The sequence below is a fragment of the Pestalotiopsis fici genome (genome assembly GCF_000516985.1).
Source record: "Pestalotiopsis fici W106-1 unplaced genomic scaffold PFICI_Scf_5, whole genome shotgun sequence".
In the NCBI taxonomy this organism is placed as follows: Eukaryota; Fungi; Ascomycota; class Sordariomycetes; order Amphisphaeriales; family Sporocadaceae; genus Pestalotiopsis; species Pestalotiopsis fici.
The window spans coordinates 1,604,566-1,623,804 of record NW_006917095.1 but is presented as its reverse complement, the minus strand read 5'-3'; the positions used below and the strand labels follow the sequence as shown (position 1 = coordinate 1,623,804).

General features: G+C 49.5%; 5 protein-coding genes across 5 annotated transcripts; 3 read left to right on the top strand and 2 right to left on the bottom strand.

The window, feature by feature from the left end:
* Positions 1-5: 5 nt before the first annotated feature.
* Positions 6-2,002, top strand: PFICI_07807 (uncharacterized protein; the record flags this gene model as incomplete). The annotated part of the gene is made up of 3 exons (XM_007836388.1): positions 6-992; positions 1,157-1,448; positions 1,503-2,002. 3 exons carry the CDS (start codon positions 6-8, stop codon positions 2,000-2,002), a joined length of 1,779 nt encoding a protein of 592 aa, XP_007834579.1.
* A 417-nt stretch (positions 2,003-2,419) lies between these two features.
* Positions 2,420-2,938, bottom strand: PFICI_07806 (small nuclear ribonucleoprotein Sm D2; the record flags this gene model as incomplete). The annotated part of the gene is made up of 3 exons (XM_007836387.1): positions 2,420-2,720; positions 2,831-2,863; positions 2,919-2,938. 3 exons carry the CDS (start codon positions 2,936-2,938, stop codon positions 2,420-2,422), a joined length of 354 nt encoding a protein of 117 aa, XP_007834578.1.
* Positions 2,939-3,435: 497 nt separating this feature from the next.
* On the top strand, positions 3,436-4,946 carry PFICI_07805 (uncharacterized protein; the record flags this gene model as incomplete). The annotated part of the gene is made up of 2 exons (XM_007836386.1): positions 3,436-3,483; positions 3,555-4,946. 2 exons carry the CDS (start codon positions 3,436-3,438, stop codon positions 4,944-4,946), a joined length of 1,440 nt encoding a protein of 479 aa, XP_007834577.1.
* A 1,266-nt stretch (positions 4,947-6,212) lies between these two features.
* Positions 6,213-10,111, top strand: PFICI_07804 (uncharacterized protein; the record flags this gene model as incomplete). The annotated part of the gene is made up of 2 exons (XM_007836385.1): positions 6,213-6,297; positions 6,348-10,111. The coding sequence occupies 2 exons, from the start codon at positions 6,213-6,215 to the stop codon at positions 10,109-10,111; spliced, it is 3,849 nt and encodes a 1,282-aa protein (XP_007834576.1).
* Positions 10,112-10,584: 473 nt separating this feature from the next.
* PFICI_07803 (uncharacterized protein) lies at positions 10,585-13,829 on the bottom strand (the record flags this gene model as incomplete). Its single annotated transcript, XM_007836384.1, has 3 exons — positions 10,585-12,626; positions 12,677-13,322; positions 13,569-13,829. The coding sequence occupies 3 exons, from the start codon at positions 13,827-13,829 to the stop codon at positions 10,585-10,587; spliced, it is 2,949 nt and encodes a 982-aa protein (XP_007834575.1).
* Positions 13,830-19,239: the final 5,410 nt, after the last annotated feature.

Sequence of the window (19,239 nt, the reverse complement as noted above, 5' to 3'; positions counted from 1 at the left end):
CCACCATGTCAACCAAACACTTCATCAATGATCCCACACTACTTGTGAACTCCGCACTGGAGTCCATCACTTATACCAACCCCAAAGTCGCCCTGGATGCTCAAAACAAAATCATTTATCGAAGACCACAAGATGGTGTTCCCTCGCAAGTCTCCATCATCAGCGGTGGTGGCAGTGGCCATGAACCCAGTTTCTCGGCACTTGTTGGTCCAGGCCTGCTCTCTGCTGCTGTAGCTGGTACCATCTTCGCATCTCCCAGTGCCGAGCAGGTCAGGAGAGCCATCTTGTCCAGAGTCGACACGGACAAAGGTGTTTTGGTCACTGTCATGAATTACACCGGCGATGTCTTGAATTTTGGCATGGCCGTGGAAAAGGCCAAGGCCGCTGGCATCAATGCTGAAATGGTCGTTGTTGGTGACGATGTCGGCGTCGGTCGCGAAAAGGGCGGCAAAGTTGGCAGGCGTGGTATTGCCGGTACTGTCCTCGTCCAGAAGATCGCTGGTGCCTTGGCCGCACAGGGTGCAAGCTTGGAGCATGTTCACAAGGTCGCCAAACTGACAGCAGACAACTTGGTCAGTGTTGGTGCCAGCCTGGAGCATGTCCATGTACCTGGCCGAGCTCCGCCTGACCCGAACTCCAAGGATAATCTGGGCTTCAAGGAAGTGGAACTCGGTATGGGCATTCACAATGAGCCTGGTTCTGGAAGGGCAGAAGTCGAGTTGCCAGAACTTGTCAGCAAAATGCTCACTCAGCTCCTGGACCAGAACGACAAGGACCGCGCATTCCTCAAGATCAACTCAAACGAGGTAGTCTTGCTCGTCAACAACCTGGGTGGCATCAGTGTATTGGAGATGGGAGGCATTACCGCAGAAGTAGTGAAGCAACTTGAGAAATGGGGCATCCGTCCTGTCCGGATCTTGAGCGGCACCTACATGACAAGCTTGAACGGGCCGGGTTTCAGTATTTCGCTTCTGAACGTGGTCAATACAGATGTAAGTAAAATATCTTCTTATATGGTCCATATGGAACTTTTACGGTGTCCTTGGATTTTTTGGTCTCCCTTCTTTTTTTGAAGCCTGCTCAATTTTCGGGAATATTTCATGGAGATTGGTGATCATATGCTATATTGCGATACTAACTGGACTTGGTACATCAGATCGGTGGACCGAGCATGCTTCAACTTTTGGACGCCCCAGCAGAAGCCAATGGGTGGGCGGCACCCATTGCAAAGGAAACTTGGGAAGCAAAGAACACGGCTACCAGAGAAGGCACAGCCGCCTCGGGCCAAGGCGTGAAGGCTAGCGATCTGAAGTATGACGCCGCAAAGGCTAATGCCGCCTTCACAGCCGGTCTAGAGGCTGTCGTTGCCGCCGAGCCCGAGGTCACAAAGTATGATACAGTCGTGGGAGACGGAGATTGCGGCATTGGCCTGAAGAGAGGAGCAGAGGGTAAGTATCTCATGAACCGGACGGACTCTTGACAGTGATAGCTAACATTAGTAGGCATTTTGAAACTTCTTTCAAGTAGTCCCCTAGAGGGAGATGCTGTGTTGGACCTTGCCAAAATCGTTTCCGTTGTTGAGACTGAAATGGACGGCACATCTGGCGCGCTCTACGCCATTTTCCTCAACTCCCTCGTCCACTCACTGCGATCGCAAATACCTGGTCAGGCATCGCCACAGGTCTGGGCGGCTGCATTGAAGCAAAGCTGCGATGCCCTTTCTCGGTACACGCCTGCTCGGCCGGGAGACAGAACAGTAATTGATGCCCTCTACCCATTCGTCGATACTCTCGAGCAGACTGGCGATGTGAAGAAGGCAGCGGAGGCAGCCAAGGCGGCGGCAGAGGGGACAAAGGGAATGAAGGCAAGTCTGGGCAGGACGGTTTATATCGGTGGTTCGGGTTACGAAGAGGTTCCTGATCCCGGCGCTTGGGGTTTGACATGTTTCTTCCTTGGACTTGCTGGGTTGAAGTCGGCAGATGATGGCTGGGAGGCCATCTGACCCTGTTATCAAATTAGGTAGATTCACAATGTGAGTATGGAGTAATTCCGTGACACTGATTGGGACAATAATTTCTCGCATTATCTTGGCTGTCCTCTGTCTCAAGATCTGCTTTTCATCTGTCTTTGGCCATATCTTCAGTGCTTCATCTGTTGACCATCTGCATGAGCGTATTGAATGTCCCGGACCGTCCCACGCGCGCGGAGTCCTGACTTGTTTCCCATCAACGCCCAAGCCAAATAGCTGCCAGCATATCATCTATGCTATTAAAAATCGTGATTCTTTTTGTCGACCATATGATGAAAATCATCTTCGTTTTACGTGTCCATTAGGCACGTCAGGTTCCGTAAATCAACAGCAGCAGCAGCATCGGGGCCACCCCATCTTGCAATCTTCGCCTATCCCAAAACACGCTCTTTAACTCAGCAGAACCAGAATGACAGAGTCTCCTCTGAGGAACATCTTGGAGATGAAGCGGTCCTTGTTGACGGGCCTGCCCTTCTTGCCACCCGAGAGCCGCGGCGTTTCCGTCCACATCTCCTTGACATTTTCGAGAACCATGTTGCAGTGTCGGTCAAAGGCCTTGACACGGGCCAGCAGCTTGCGGTTGTTACGGATCGAGATGAGGACCTGGGTGTGGCTGCGAACGGCGGTCTGGAGGATGGACAGCGGGCCGCTGTTGAACTCGTACTCTTCTAGTTGCGCAATCTCGTACTCTCTGTAAGAAGTGTCAGTCGTATGTATACCGGCAAGATACAGTGCACCCCGAGTTCAAGATCGAGGCCGCTGGGGTGCACGCAAATGGCAAAAGGGCGATGATGCACGTACGTAAGCTCGTTGCGAGGCTTGGTGAGGAGATCCCTGGCTTTTGTTAGTCTTGATAATTCATCATGGATGTGACTAGAGGGCAACAAACTGGATCTTTGCGTCCGCCATCTTGGTTGTGCCGTGACTTTTCGTGATGTGTAAACGAGAGTCGCGTTGGTTTGACGAGCCAACGAGAGCTGCGCGCAAGGCTGAAATGTGCTGTAGTCAATCCTCAAAAGTTCTCGGCCAGGCACAGAGCTTGGCATGAAAGCGATCTGATTGGCTGCTCACCGACCAAGAGCTTAAAGTGGGTCTCTAGTCGCAAATGCGGTTCGACGCGGATTTTGGTCGACTCTAAAATTTGGGGCCGAGGAAAGAAAGCTACTGCAGGACTGGCAATTGGGAAAATCATAGCCGCCATCTCTTAAAACGTTTTCGGCTTTCATCTCCTCCCCCCAAAGCCGCCCTCGTTTCCTTTCCTTGTCAGACCAACGGCAACCTCAATGCGCAGCAACTGACGGCCAGCGCATTGTGCTCAGTTGTAGTAGATGTCGTTCAGAGTCGCCATAAGTCGGGCTGGGACTGCAGCGAATGCTGCTTCTCCCTGGCACTCGTGCAGCTCCAGAATGCCTCTGAAAGCCCACATTCTCGACTCCAAGCTCGGCTCCAGAGCTGTAAGCTTACTTTCCATCTGAACATTGTATTTGCTTATACCTGTAATGCTAATGCGATTGAATCTATCCAGATGTCCACAAAATACAACGAAGTTATCAAGCCCCGCCAGGATGACGAGCCCGAGGATGTAACCTTCAACAGTCTGTACGGTCTCCGAACTGTTGAGCTCAACCGGCCGAAGAAGCTGAACTCGCTCAATGCTTCCATGATCCGCAAAATTGTACCTCGCCTTGTCGAATGGGAGAAGTCGGATCTGGCCAATGTGGTTGTTATGAAGGGAGCTGGCGACAGAGCGCTATGTGCCGGAGGTGATGTGAAAGCTCTGTCCGATCTCAACAAGGAGGGTCCTGAGGGCCAGAAGAAATCGACCGACTATTTCGGACTCGAGTACAAGCTGGACCACCTTATTGCGACCTACCAAAAGCCATATATCTCTTTCATGGACGGTATTACCATGGGAGGTGGTGTTGGACTCAGCCTGCACGCACCGTTCAGGGTTGCAACCGAGCGAACCGTTTTCGCCATGCCCGAGACAACCATCGGCTTCTTCCCCGATGTTGGCGCATCCTTCTTTTTGCCCAGGCTAGCTGGCTCTGTCGGCACATACCTGGCCCTCACGAGCGAGCGCCTGACCGGCGCCAACGTCTTCTACTCGGGGATCGCCACTCACTATCTTCACTCAACGAGTTTGCCCAAGTTGGAGTCCCGTCTTGCCGAATTGCGATTCAGAGACTACGACGACACTAAGAAGCGACTTGAAATTATCGAGATGACTCTTGAGGAGTACGCTACTGGTCTTCCTCCTTTGAACAAGGAGCCCATCCTCATCGCTGGGGAGCTTCGTAATGCCATTGACAGATGTTTCAGCAAGGCGACAGTGCCCGAGATTCTGCAAGCTCTGGAGGAGGAACAAGGACCTACAAAGGAGTGGGCCGAGAGAACGCTGGCTACTCTGCAGAAGCGCTCGCCGACTGCTGTCCACGTGGCTCTCAAGCAAATGCAGGTTGGCAGGCGCTGGAGCATCGCCGAGACCTTCCACAAGGAGCACAAGATTGCGGCACAATTTATGCGGCACCCAGACTTTGTCGAGGGTGTTGACAAGCAGCTATCCAAGGACCGCGGCACACCAAACTGGCAACCCGCATCGCTAGCAGACATTCAGCCCAAACAAGATATCACAGGGCCATTTTTCCAGGACGAGATTAGCGGCGTAGAGCCGCTGAGGTTACTGGTAGACCGTGACTACGAAGAGTACCCCTACCCGTATGTTGGCGTGCCGACCGAAAAGGACGTGCAGAAGGCCGTCAAGGTAGGGTCCAAATCCAAGAAGCAGATTGCCGACGACTTTGTTCAGTTGAAGAAGGGCAGACAAGGTATCCGGACGGTTGTTGAGGAGATCCTGGCAAGGAAAACATACGAAACAGATGAGGGAGCAGCGGTTTGGGTTGACGAAACGTCATAAATATCACAGCTGCCATGGATTTACTGTAACATCAGAAGTCTCGTTTGAGCTTTTGTAGATATCAACGAGACAAATGTATTATAAAGGTTATGTGGACAAGAACCATGTAATGAAGGATAAAAAGAAATGGGATTGGCAAGCGATATCATCTGTCGTCTATCGTCTAGGTTGAAATGGCCTCATTTGATTGAACGCGTCGCAAACACACCCGCATTACCCCAAAACTCCAAATTGACGGTTTTGGGGTGGTATATAAACAAGGCTATCAACATGGGGGTGCAAGGCTGCCTTGTGTCATGATTTTGTGCAAGTGGGGCTGTTTTCCGGATCCCGGGGGATATATAAAGGAGCGCCGGGCCCCTCATCGATGGAAATGCCACTTGACAACTTGCAAAATCATTTCTGAAATCAATGGTCTGCCGGGCGGCCGGTCGAATGCTGATTCTCCCATTGTCAGAGTTCCCGGAGACAAGCTGCTCAAGTCCGATAAGCCTGTGGCCCGTGCACTATTTCCTGGCAATCGACCTCGACAGCTGTGCCCCACCACTTAGCTTTAGCGTCTTCGCGGCTTGGCCTTTCAGCGTCTTGTACCCCTGCCGCCAATCCCCCAGCGGGAAACCCAGATTTGCTTTTTTAGCATCTTGCAGCGCGTGTCGACAGCCCCCAGCCATCCCGTTTCGCAGCGCTTTTGACGTCAATTTCGCGTTTTCCATCGCGTCGCTAGCGCTCTGTCGTTTGCAACACGCGTGGTACCCGTCCCCGCTAAATAGATTGCTGGGCCCCTCGGTACCTTTTACCTCTCCTACTGCAGCAACTGCAGAGTCCTTCATCTTTTCCTAGACCTTCACATACCAACACGCACTTCACGACCTGCAACGACTTGTACAAATTGAAACTTTCCAGCTTCTGGCGAGTATCTGAATTTGTTTAATTGATCCTGTCACTCATTGATCTTTTGCATACACAACCACATACTTGAACTTTTTTCCAATCGACCGCTTTCAGACCAAGCTTTACTTTCTCCAACAGCTCCCTCCCACCTCGCGTCCGCTTCAAACATTAAAGCACGAAAATAGTTCCGACGCGCTTCCAAGAATATGCATACGATATACCACAAGGAAACTTGACATCGAAGCTGCTGGGCACAGAGTCCCAGCTTCGAATATTTTGAAACTTTCGATCGAGTAAATTTTCAAAGGACCACAGCACACACTTTACTGTATCCTGTTTTCACAACGCCAAACACCAGACATACACGTTGAAAGGATGTCCAACAACAATGGCAATTGGGGCCCCATGCCCACGCCCACAGAATCTGAGGAGACAGGTCTTCAGTCAAGACCCATGGGCTGTATGGCATCTCTACATTCTCTGTGTTCCTCAATGCTAATTTGCATCCAGTGAAAATTCACTATACATTTGACAAGGATGGCAAGGAAAACTGCCTTGCTCGGTGGCCACATGTTCTTCCAATACAGACGATACCCCTAGACGAGAAGAACTTGATTGGTGTGGTGGATCTTCGGACTTGCTTACAGTCTATTGCTCAGTGCAGCCCAGAGTTGGCTGGCGACAATGAACGGGACTACACTGTCTACGCTTACGACTACTCAGAGCCTGATACGCCTTTGGTCGGCCAGGGCATGTTCAGCTGTGCACTCATACAGAACAATAATGCTGCTCCGCAACTAGTTACTGGACGGGTCACGAAGAATTTGTTGGCCATCTTTGGCAAAGGAGTGCAGGAGACCCTCGAGGTCAAGTTGAAATTGACCGCCATCCCAAAAGTCGTGCGGGCCACTCCCATGGTGCATGCACCAACGCCAATGGCAGTAAACCCCAGCATGACACCGCAATTCCCGCCAAGTCTACAGCAGTCCTCTTCCATGATGTCCGAGACGAACGAATGGCATGCCTTTGTTCAGGCAAACCCTAATTTGAGCCCTGCAACCGGCGCATCGATTCCATCTCCAGCTGCAGTACCAATCCAACCATTCAATCCTGCCTATGAAGCTCGGAATGATATGACGAACCAATATATTCAGCCCATGCCCACAAATGCAGGCAGTCGACCCGGAAGTCGGTCAGGAAGCCACGCAGGAAGCCGCCCAGGGTCTTCCATGGGACCAGCTACACATTTCCAGGGCGCGACAACTCCCCAAGCCTCTAACTTGTCCCAAGTATTCACGCAGAGCCCACAACAGCAACAAGCCGTAGTTGCACCAGTCAATGTATCCACAACTGTGCAGCCACGTCCATCATCGAGACCATCCTCTAGAGCTTCCACGGGCAGACCTCGAGGCCGACCGCGCAAGAACCCGCTCCCAGTCGAGGGCAGTACTTCTGGCTACGAGGATGGCACTGACGGCGACGAACCACCACGAGCTAAGAAACGGGCCAAGACGACCAAGGTTGAACGAAGTAATACTGCGACGTTTGGCTCTGCACCAGAATCTCTTCGTGTGGCAGCAAGCACTTCTGGTTCTTTGCGAAATTTTCGACCAGTCAGTCTTGGTGGTGAAGGAGCACCTGGGAATCATTTACAAGAGGTGCCTAGAGCCCCTACGCCTGTGCCTACCCATCGACCATTGCCTGGCCCTATTCAGCAACATCCACCACCACCAAGCCAGCTGAGGCGGCTGTCGAGCTCAAACTTTTCTGAGCAGAATGGGGCATACACAAATTCGTTTCTGGATGTGAATCGGCCGACATCCTTTGGACCAGATGCCAGGTCGCCTACTGATTCTCTTGCGCCCTCTCCGTCCCAGTATAGTGAGGGTCCTAGCCCTGCCGATATTGGCTCTTCACCACCTGTTCCCAGATCAGTCATGTATCCGAGCGCGCGTTCGAGTCCAGCTCCTTCTAGTCCGATTCTGCCTCCAATGCGAGCACAGCAGATAGATTCTGGTTTCATGAGTGGCGGCGTCGAGCAATTTGGCAGTCGACTTGATGACGAAGAAGCTGGCAAGACACAAACACAGCCACCAGCACCTGCTGCAGAGACATCAAAGCCGAAGCCGAAGCCGCGCAAGAGCCGCGCGAAGAAGCAGCAACCCCTGAAAAACGAGCAGAGCGAGCATCTTTCACAAAGTGGTGGGCTCATAATTCAAACCGAGACACCTGGACCTCCTGAGCTGCTGCCCACGACCTCGATATATAACCCGCCCAATCATCAGGCACATTATCACAAGCAAGCAGAAGAGCAAGCCATGAACTCCATGGATACACCCTTTCAGATTGAAAACACAAGATCTCATACACCTCAGAATAGATATCAAATCCCAACACCTGAGATAGTCATCCCTCAGGAGCCGCCCACGACCAACGAGGTCGGAGATGTACAGTCGCAGGACGACTTTGAAGACTTGGAAAAGGTATTCATGGATGGTCTTGGGCAGCAAAATACGCAATCCTTTGAAGGTCTAGCTACAGATACACAGACTTTCAGCCCGTCTGATATTCAAATGCAGTCCGAGATCAAGCAGACAATTGAGCGCGAAGGATCGGCTCGCGCGATGGAGCTGCAATCTGTTCCAAGATCAAGCCACGACGGTGCTGAAGAGCCAGAACTCCCACCAATGGTACCAGCAAGCGATCCTGTATGCCCTCGATCATTCAATATGGGCTCGGAACCACCACACCCACAAACAGATGCTGCTTACAACAAGAATGCCGTCAAGAAGCAGACGATCAAGCAGAGACTTGAGGAAGCGATTGCTGCGGGACGAATGCCGCCGTTCTGTAGCAACTGCGGAGCCATCGAGACTCCAACGTGGCGCAAGATCTACAAGCAAGTACAGACGGGTGTGCCAAGTTTCCATATTTATTCGGATAAGCCAGGCCATGTCACCGCAATCAACATTCTGACGCAGGCTAGCGATGGAGCCATTACCTCGTACGAAATGATCAAGAAGTGCCTGGGGCCCAATGAAGACAAGAGCGCATGGAATGAGCTCATTCTATGCAACCCTTGTGGACTTTGGTTCTCCAAGTGGAAACAACCCCGACCAGCTGACAAGTGGGAGAAGGATCAGCAACGCCTCGGCCAGACAAGAAAAAGGAAGGATCCAAGTGAGAAGGGTTCCAGAGCGCCGCGATCCAGAAAGCCTCGCACAAAGAGCGGATCTCAGGTGAATCCAACATCTGACGCAGGGCTTATGACCGATCCTCTGGGGTTTGACGGTGTCTTTTCGCCCAAGGATGAACTTCCCAACCCTTTTGAGTCGACACAGCTTGCGGGAAACGGACCAAGCGGGACCAGTGAAGAACAACAAGGACCTGGATCAACTCATTCTCGTGGTTCAACACATTCCAGAGGTAGCGGAAAGTCCCCAGCAAGTCCCATAGCTCTTGATGATGAGTTTGGGACCACGAGGCGCCTCCTGTTCCCCTCGCCACGCAAAGAAGGCGAGCAAAAGATTCTGGGCGAGATTGCCGTTAATGTAGTGCAGACCGCTGATGATTTTATGCGGTCCAAGGAGGACAACACTGTGGATGGCAAGGAGAATGCTGCTCCAATAGAAACAGACGACATGGCTGACCTGTTTGGTACGCCTGCCCGACCTTCAACGCCTCCTCCCAAATCTGTTCCTAGCGGCACTTTCAAGACCCCAAATCGGCTCACGCCCAGTCACCGACCGGTCACTAGAAGTGTATCCAAGTCGATTAGGTCTGTGCGCTCGATCAGATCTCCGGCACAAGGACTTGCTGTCCAGCAAACACCTTCAAGGACCCCACGCTCTAATGCGGCGATCATCAGGCGGTCCCCTAGAGTGGCAGGCCTTCAATCGCAGCTCCCAGATGACGGTCGGCCTCCTGAATCGCCCTTCACCAAATCCATTAACAAGCTTCTTGCTGAAGCGGGTGATTTCATCGTTGGGCCTGTGGCATCGGGATCCGCATTAGAGATCGTCCCATATAGCAAGTTACATTCTGAGAGATTTGGCGACCTGCCCCATACCGAGAATGGGCCACAGCACCCGCTTGATGCTCCCTGGGACTTTGGCAATCTTCTGGGCACGGATGAGGTGATGCCTAGCTCGCCACCCACGTTACACCAGCATATTAGTTTTGGCGCCGACGACATCGATATCTGGGAACATTTCCAGACTCTTTGTAACAATAGCAACAAGATGGACGAGAATGGCCAAGCGCGAAAAGCTTAGTCGGAAGATGACAAGTCGTTATTTTTTCAGGAACGCTGACGCTTTGTTTTTTTTGATGTTTTATAATTGCATCTTGCACGGAGTTTAGAGATACAGCTCAATCAGCTGCTTGTGGTATTTTACACTTAGGCGCATGCATACAGCGCGAGGGATATAAATAGGATATACCTCCATCGTTCAATCAAGACAGTCATATTCAACGTGATTCAGAGTTCCCATGATAAAATTGTGACATACCCGGTAATGCAGCTGACGGGGCTGTCTTGGAACGGTATAATTGCTTCGCCATGTTGTCCCATGTCTTTGAAGACTGCTCGGTAACCGTTGAGATGATTTGATTCTCTTGGCATGATCATGGTACGGATTGTCTTGGACAGCATGGAATGAGCAGTCAGCCCCGTACGTCAGCTTTACTATGGTCATTCAAAAGCAGGGTCGGTGTTGGAAATGAAGTATCAAGATATTATTGAATATCATACTCGACGATACCTGTGACCTCGTGACTTCTTCTTTCCAGTATCGTCCGAGTCTCGCAATGCTTCATGGATCCGCGCGAGGAGCTCCACTGACCTTAATCGCCTTGGGTCGTCGTCTGCGAGTATCCTGTTTCGAATGGCAACGACAGGTTCAAGCAGCTCGGCTGCTCTACTCGCATTTCCATTTCTCAGATAAGCCCAGCCAAGCTCGTATCGCGATACTAATCGACTAGGGTGGTCTTCTGCTAACGTCGACTTAATGCGGACCACGTGCTCCAGTAAATTAATTGCATCTTTTATCTGCCCGTTGTCAAGATATGCAAATGCCAGCTGGTGTTGCGTTGATAATCGATAAGGATGGTCTTCTGCCCACGTCGACCTTACGCGGACCACGTGCTCCAGTAATCCAATTGCATCTTCCATCTGCCTGTTGTCAAGATATGCTGATGCCAGCTGGTGTTGCGTTGATAATCGATTAGGGTGGTCTTCTGCTAACGTCGACTGAATGCGGACCACGTGCTCTAGTAATCCAATTGCATCTTTTATTTGCCCGTTTTTAAGATATGCTGATGCCAGCGCGTGTTGCGATCCTAATCGATTAGAGTCGTCTTCTGCTAATATCGATTCAATGCGGACCACGTTCTTCAGTAATCTAATTGCTTTTTTTATCTGCCCGTCTGCAAGACATGCTGATGCCAACGTGTGTTGTGTATTCAGCCGAACTGAGTCGTCTTCCCGAAGGTGTTGTTTGCTCCAGTGAAAAGCTTCTTCCAGCCTAGTGATAGCGTCCGAGTACCTTCCCTCGGAATCTAGGCAGCGCCCGACCCAATAGTTGAGATCGTGTCTCGTTCTCGTGTCATATGTCGACTTGTCTTGCAAGATCTTTAGAGCATGTGGCATGTACTTTCGCCAGATCATGCGATTCTCCCACTCATCCGATGGGAACTCCTTGTTGATCTGTTCAAAAGCAACTTGAGTTGTTGTCTTGGTCTGTTGACTTTCTTTTAACCATATACGAACGGCCAAATGGACAAGACTATGCATATCCAAGAACTTCCCGTCCGCTCGCCTCTTGACGAATGAATATGCAGAAAGCGTGCCGAGGGCTTCGATTGTCTCCAATTTTGTGTGATTACGAAAACCCTCGAGCAATGATTCGGGTATCGCTTTTGGCTCGATGCACGACAGGAAAGCGAGTATTTCGGCAGCAAACACATCAGTCTTCCGTATCTGATCAAATGATACGAGCCACGTGGTTGCTATGGCCCTTTGCGACTTCTCATGAAGCGTGCTATCATTGAATTCTCGGCTCATGAGATCGACCATGCTTCCCTCCCCGCCATGGAGAAGCTCGAGATACCTAGCAATCGAAATGTCGTTGCGTCTCAAATAGGCGGCGGCTTGAGATATTGCCAGCGGAAGATAGGTGAGTTTGTCAAGCAGTTTCATGACCTGCCTCTCATCTTGTAGAAGTATCCCGGGGACGGCCAGCTTCTTCAAGAGTGTTGTTGCTTCACCTGCTTCCATATCGGTGACATGAATTACCTCACGTTGGACGTTCTTTCTTGCTAGTTCGTCAGACCGAGTTGTGAAGAGTATTTGTACGTGCTGAAGCCCCGATAAATACTCGTAGAGACCACCAGAATCGTTCTTGCCGTATAGTATCTCGCCATCATCAGCATTATCCACAATGACGAGACACTTCTCGGTCTCATTTGATCCGAAATAGCTGCGTAACAAGTCTTTGGGATCTTCCTTGCCGTTTTGGATGCGGAGCATATTTATGATGGCCGAGCACGACTGGTCGAAACTTTCATTGCTCAGCGCTGAGATCCAGAAAATGCTTCTGTCCCATCTGCTTTGCATGACATCGTGTGCGAATTGAAGTGCAATCTGGGTTTTGCCTGCACCGCCCAGGCCTACCAATGCGACTTCTCGGCGACATTCTTTGAACAACTTTTTGTGGACAGCGTCAAGTAACTTGGCGCGTCTTACAAAGTATTCATTCTCTTGGAGAGGGAGATAGTAGTGGGTACGGCCTAGAATCCAGATCAGCCATTTTCCTATATAAGCTGTTCGTATGACTAACTACTAGATTGTGGTTCAAGCTCAGCCACACCGGCTTCCTCTTGTGTTGGCTCGGCAAGAAATCTGCGGACGAAAGCACTGACTGCTCGTCGATTCTCCCTCAGGTAATTGCCAGTGTGTGCAGAGATGTTGCTTGTTTTCTGCCAATCTGAGAGGGTGATATCTTCGAGACCGCGTTCGACGTTGAATCGATAATAGCTGCCGCTTCCACCATAGCGATCTTCGAGTCTTGTCGCCACATTTTTCGACGTTGTCGCCATTTTCTTCAGAGCCTTCAGTATCGACACTCTGGAATCCTTGATGGAAACGACGTTTCCAAGTCCGGTACCAATACTGAGGACTTGCAAATGCTTGCGATGGGGATACTGGCGCTGAGCCTCCTCAATCAAGACTTCGCATGGATTGTTATGTCCGAACCCCGCGTCGATAAAGTCAATCTTGTCGCGGCCAAGTTGTATCGGTTTGAAGAAGGTGGTCGCGGCCGATGTCGCTCGGGCAATTTGCCATATTGTGCAACCCTCAAAGGCAGCGCTGGTGTCGTAGGTGGTAAAAAGAGTGGGTGGGGCATCCACATTGTCTTTTGTTATAGCTAGGACAACACTATAGCCTGTTAGCGGACCTGTTATGGTTGGTGCTAATGCTGAGACCTGCAAGACCATTTTCGCACTCCGAAAGTTTCGGGCATCATATAATATATCGCATAAGTCATAATGAAACAAAAGCGAAAGGAAATCTTGGATTATACCCCTCGAGACAGAAAGAAATCTACCAACGTACGTTTTTGTGCATTTTCTCTCTCGAAACCTCATTTCGCTGTGTGGACATGTGTCGGTTGTGGATTGACCTTGTCTTCTCGTTCTTGAACAAGAACGTTCCACACAGTTGGTCCTAACCACTTTTTTTATGGCTTCTTCAAGGTTGGTAGCGGAATATGCGCCTCTGGGCGGTGCGATACTCAATCGCGATCGAGTTTTAGGAGTAAAGGCTGCCTCCCCGACTTGGTCGTAAGCACGGATACACTCGTCGACAGTCATGCCTAGCCTGCCAAGCATGATGGCGATGATCCCGCCGGTGCTTGTGCCCCCTATCAAGTCAAACCTGTCGCATGGTCTGGGTGTCTCATCGAGTCCCTCAGATTGGCGAATGTCTTCCATGATGGACTCGAGGATCAAAAGGCTCGATTTCCCACGGATGCCTCCCCCATCTGGGGTTGAAGCGGTTAACTTGATTGAGACCCAAAGACCAGAAGGTAGGCGACTCTTACCTAGAGAGAGGATCCTCAAGGGGGTTTCTGCCCGTTGAGACATTGCAAGTCACTGGCCACTTGCGCCACGTTGGCTCGTGTTAATGATGCTACTCATTGCAAGAAGGCTTCGTGTGCGGGGAAGTTGTGCCCAGCTGCAGTTGGATCATGGGTGAGCAAAGAACTGCACGTGATCAGCTGATTACAGGCATACCTCAGCCTCGCCATGATCTCCATCTCATTTGGGCCTGTGCCTCATTTTTGATCCTCTCAAACAGTTGTCGTGTAGGGTGCGGAATGATCCAAAGTTGCGCATCTTGTGAGCCAGCTTTGTTGCCATCATTGAGCATCAGAGATGGTTGTTTAGTATGCCGTTTGAAAGAGGTGGAATCCTGTCTTTCCCTCTCTATCACGCACTTGATCATTTCCCTTGGACTTCAAAATATTTCTGATGTGAGATGAATGCGATTGCCCATTATATTGATCCCTCTTTGTGTTGCTCTGGCCGCTATGGCATCAATAATAGTTTCTATGGTCGTGATTCAACTTTGTTGAGCTAGGCACTGCATCTGTCACTCTCCATCCAATAAATCATTTGTGGACATAGTATCCTTCTGGCTTGTATATGTCATAAAATCTAAGTATACTCTTAGTCGATGCTGGCCATCGCAGACCTGACGTGACTGCAGTGTTACTCCTTGGAACTTACTGGAAGTTTCTTCTTCTTTTGGTGAATGTTGCAAGAATACCGAAAGCTTTCCACGACAAAACCTAGATCAGACCACGATAAACATTCATTTATGGTCCTGGACGGCTTTGGAAGATAACTTCTATTTTAGTTTTGCATTATCTTGTTCAACGGTCACAAGCGCAACACCTTGGGTCTCGTGGAATTTCCTTATCCCTTTTTGGCGTCTTTTTTTCGATTCGATGAGGATTTTATCTTTGATACATATTATTACGGCATATATCAGATGATTATGATGCAAAACTGAATTTGCAATTGAATCGGAAGTCTTGAATGTGAACGTTGGCATTGTAATAATCGAGCTTAGTGTAGTCATCCATTCACAGACTATTTCTATTGAGCTTTCACGTGACAAAAGGAGCATCCAATAGGATCTGGATACTCATGAGTACAAAAGCTATTCCAATTCCTATTTTATGCCGGCTGTGATGCCGTGCTTTGTGTTTGTGAAGTATGCATGTAAGCAGACTACCTAGGTAAGCAATGGCAATACAACCCACATTCGACCTCTCTCATGGAAGTCCAACTTCAAATTAAAGCACGTTTTTATCCTTGGATCCCTGCATCACACTGGCACAGCCACACGGATAGACACGTGCGTCTAGCTTAGTACAACTCTAGACTTACAGGTAGATGAAATGGTCCCAGTAGAGAAGCAGAAGAGGCGCAGGCCCATCTGAGCCAGCCATCTCATCCGGCAAGAACGTACTGAAAGGGGGACGTCATTCAAGGTAGCTCCCCGAGACACGCATGCCTTTTGTCAGCGTCTTCGTGCACCATTTCCCCAAGTACTGCACGAACTATACACGATAATTCTTCTTGCTATACATGGGTAAGGTTCACGACACATGTCACTTGGCCGTTGCGCCCCATGGCATTCCCGTCGTGACACGAGCACCGCTGTGCCTGTCCAGTTTTGTTTTTCTTTTCTGGACCTTTTGTATTCTTCTGTGTATCAAGCGCTATTGTACCAAGTGTACTTGGGTGTAAGTGTTCAACGTCTGTACTATTGAAACGCCGACCCTCGCCGGCGATCTCCCGTTTGTGTTACACCAAAGGACCCCTCACCCTCCTGCGACCCTTGTACGCCGACAAAAGACAAGCCAGGGGAACGATGCAGATGGCAGAAAAAAGTACTCAAATCTGCATGTCTGACATGTTATTGTAACGTGTTTGTACTCAGAGTCACTGGATATTGATCACCTTGAACGACATGTGCGTGGCAGACAAGACATCTGCAAGGAACGATGATCCCTTCGATGGAAGCTTTCGTACATCTTTTTCGCATGTGTATCCCGATCTGTATGCAAGGTCTAGGCTAACGGCAGGATCAACCGAATACGAGCTTTTCTGGTCGCGGCTCCCTCTCTGCTTGCATACCTACAGGCCAGCAGAAGTCACGCTCGTGGCCGCGTAATCTTGCTGTCAAGCGGTGAGGGACGTCTCCTCTTCTCTTAATCCTGCTCAGAAACTCAGTCATTCACCTGAAATGCGCAGTCTCTGCGCATGATTCGTCTCGAGTTGGGGCTCTGGCAGTTGATTACCACGATCTGAAACTTTTCGCCCATTATTGCCAATGAAAGACTTGGCAGACGGTTATACTTGATGAAGCCAGTCGCCATAAAACATTACATCCAGGAGGGGTACACGATGGTGTGTCGACCTATATTCTGATTTGAGTGCATGAATTCATGAGTGTCGTATACATGTAGCTTTGGCGAATACGCTTTATTTTCTATTGTATATTTTGTTCTACATTGCTATCCTTGCACTGCTTCTATACTGATCCTTCGGGAAGACAAGTGTAAGTAGTCAACGTGCAAACCCAAATGGCAGGATGCCGACTAAGGCAGGAACTGTGCCACCTTTTGGAACTGCAGTTGTTCGCATACAGCGAGAGGCGACTGATACATTCACAAGTACATGCCGGGAAACGACAGCGCAAGCATTCTCACCTTGACTATTGCATATATGATTTATTGCTCTTCTAGGGTTTAGAAGACAGCCAAGAAGAAGAGCACAAGTATACAGTGCGCCTGGTAATAGCTCGAGTCCCTGCCTTGTAACTGCAGTACGTCGAGGTAATGTGAGCACTGAGTGGCCACGCGGATACACATACTTACCTCTTGTTAGTTGCCCAACGACTGGCGAATGGTAGCACTAGACGCATGATGGTCTATCCTCCCGCAGACACTTTTAAATAACCCCCATCTCGTGACTAGGCAAGAAGATCGGTATAATTCAAAATGAACCGTCATGGATTTGAGATGAAGCGATAATCTTGGATTCCGCATGAGTCCAAGCATAGTGAAGACGTCACTTCTTGAGCAAACCTTCTTTCGTGAACCTCGGTCCGATATAATTGTACAGATGAACTGTTTGTACATGATAGCCACTGAGTCAGAGTGTGACTATTGCACGATCCATCCCAAGTCGCATTGCACTTCTGGGGATGAGTACCATCCAAGTACCTTGAAGAACCAAGTATCATGTGAGTACTTGCCGAACGAAGAATTAAACACAAACATGAAAATTAGGTACCAAGTTAAGTAAGCAGATATATTATGCCCTGTCATGAAACATGATGAGTTATATTGTGGTGTTTTAACAGGTACGCAAGTTACAGCGCTGAAAAGACACATGAGGCGCTGGCATCTTCCTTGTCGTTGTTATTTTGCCGTAACTTGCGAAATACAAGTAAATAAAATAGTAATAAGTATTTCCGAGATAAAACCATTTCCTAGTCTGCATGAGTTCTGATGTTCATTAGTGATTCGGCACGTATCGGTACTTCACGTCCACGAGTCATCATGTATATATCTTGATTCCGGATAGCGGTGGTTAGGTATAGTAGGAAAATACATAACTTGATGTCTTTTAATAATAGATTGACATATGCAGGAGAGATAAAAGTGCGTTAAAAATGCGCCAACACTAATAAACCTTCATCCAGCAGGACCCTGAATGATCCTCACCTCGCAACTCTCGCAACGTTGTAGCCGCCACCGACGACTGCCGCCGGTTGAGTTTTGCTGTGGGCGCCCCTTCCACTAAGCAGGATCTGCAATGACTCTCAAATCAGAGCGACATGCTAACTGGTGCGGCAATATCTTTAGCAACTAAGTAGCGTGATGTCGCATCTGATTTCATCTAGCACTTCCTATCCAGCTCAAGCTAAGCATTTAGCTCAGTCGTACTCGGCGGATCGTACTCGGATGATTTTCCACTGTAACTATCATTCGATAGCTGGATAGTCTTGTTTAGTAATCTGCATAATAATGGCCTGATGTGTATGTAAGCGGAGCCATAACACTGACAATCGCGGGTACGCGACGTACACATCACTAACCACGAGTTGGGAGAATAGCGAATGGTACATGTTTCTTGTGAGAAACATCAGTTTATTTCCAGAAGAAGTAGAGTAAACCTGTGGCTCAAAGAGGCAAAATGCAAGTGACATGTCGAGAAAGCCGTTGGAGGCCTTGCTCGTATGAAATATTATCACTGTAAGGCTAGAAAATCAAGGCCCGTCGCCAAACTCGGTCAATATACAAGCATATTTCGCAACACTTCTTGGCAGGTACACCAAGCTAATGAATCCATCAAAGCTTATGGTTGACAGATAACCGACTAATGACGTCGTCGTTACAGTCCGGTCTATTTTATCTACGGGGCAGGAGAAACTTTAGCGTTGACTATTCTTTTCCGGCGCGAAAAGGAAGTAACTGTCTCATGTCAAAGTCGGGTGATAGTGTACACAGAGGTAGTCAAACCATTGATCGCGTCGTCTCAGTTGGGCACGCATCTCAAAAGGTGTCCCAATTAGGCAATAGAGTCGTGCATTGGTTTGTGCGTTGTTCTTGTCATGTAATGTACGGTACCTCGTTCTCCACGTTTTCGCAGCCGAAACGGTGAGTATATGCATTGCCGACCACCTCTTTAGCCCGGGGCGCGGTACCGGTTGCTGAGGTGCAAGAAAGAAGCAGGAGACTTTCTAGATTGTTTGCAGCAAAAGACAGATGATACTCATTCACAGAAGGCAAGACGTATCGAGCCATCCTCCAGTACGCGAGAGACTCATCGTATGCGTGTGCAGCAAGAAATCACGAGGTCCCCGAGCCGTGACCAGCAGCAATGTATCCGACCCGCGGGCGTGGTCAATACTACACTCCGCCCGCCTATTATCGACCAAAAGTTCCTCAGCAAGCAGAAACGAGCCAAACAGAAACAAGATCTCTTCGATTTTTCCCTCCCCAGCCTCTTTACTTCATGCGCTGCGGCCCTGCCCTACCGTATCTCACATGCAGGAACAAGGGCAAGCAGCTAAAAAGCCAGCCGCCGGAATGAACCGAGAGGGAGAGACTTTGCAAGGGCAATGGAATAACGGTGTTGCCTGTACGTGGCTTGCTTGGAGGGTCCTGCATGAAGCAGTACCATGTATCAAACAAGCATCACAAAAAACAAAGCGAAATATAACATGGGAAGCCATGGGGGGAAGAAAGCCGATTTTTCTGATTTGACAAAATTGAATCCCGTATCCCTTCCCAACGGCGGCTCTGCTATCCCAAACATA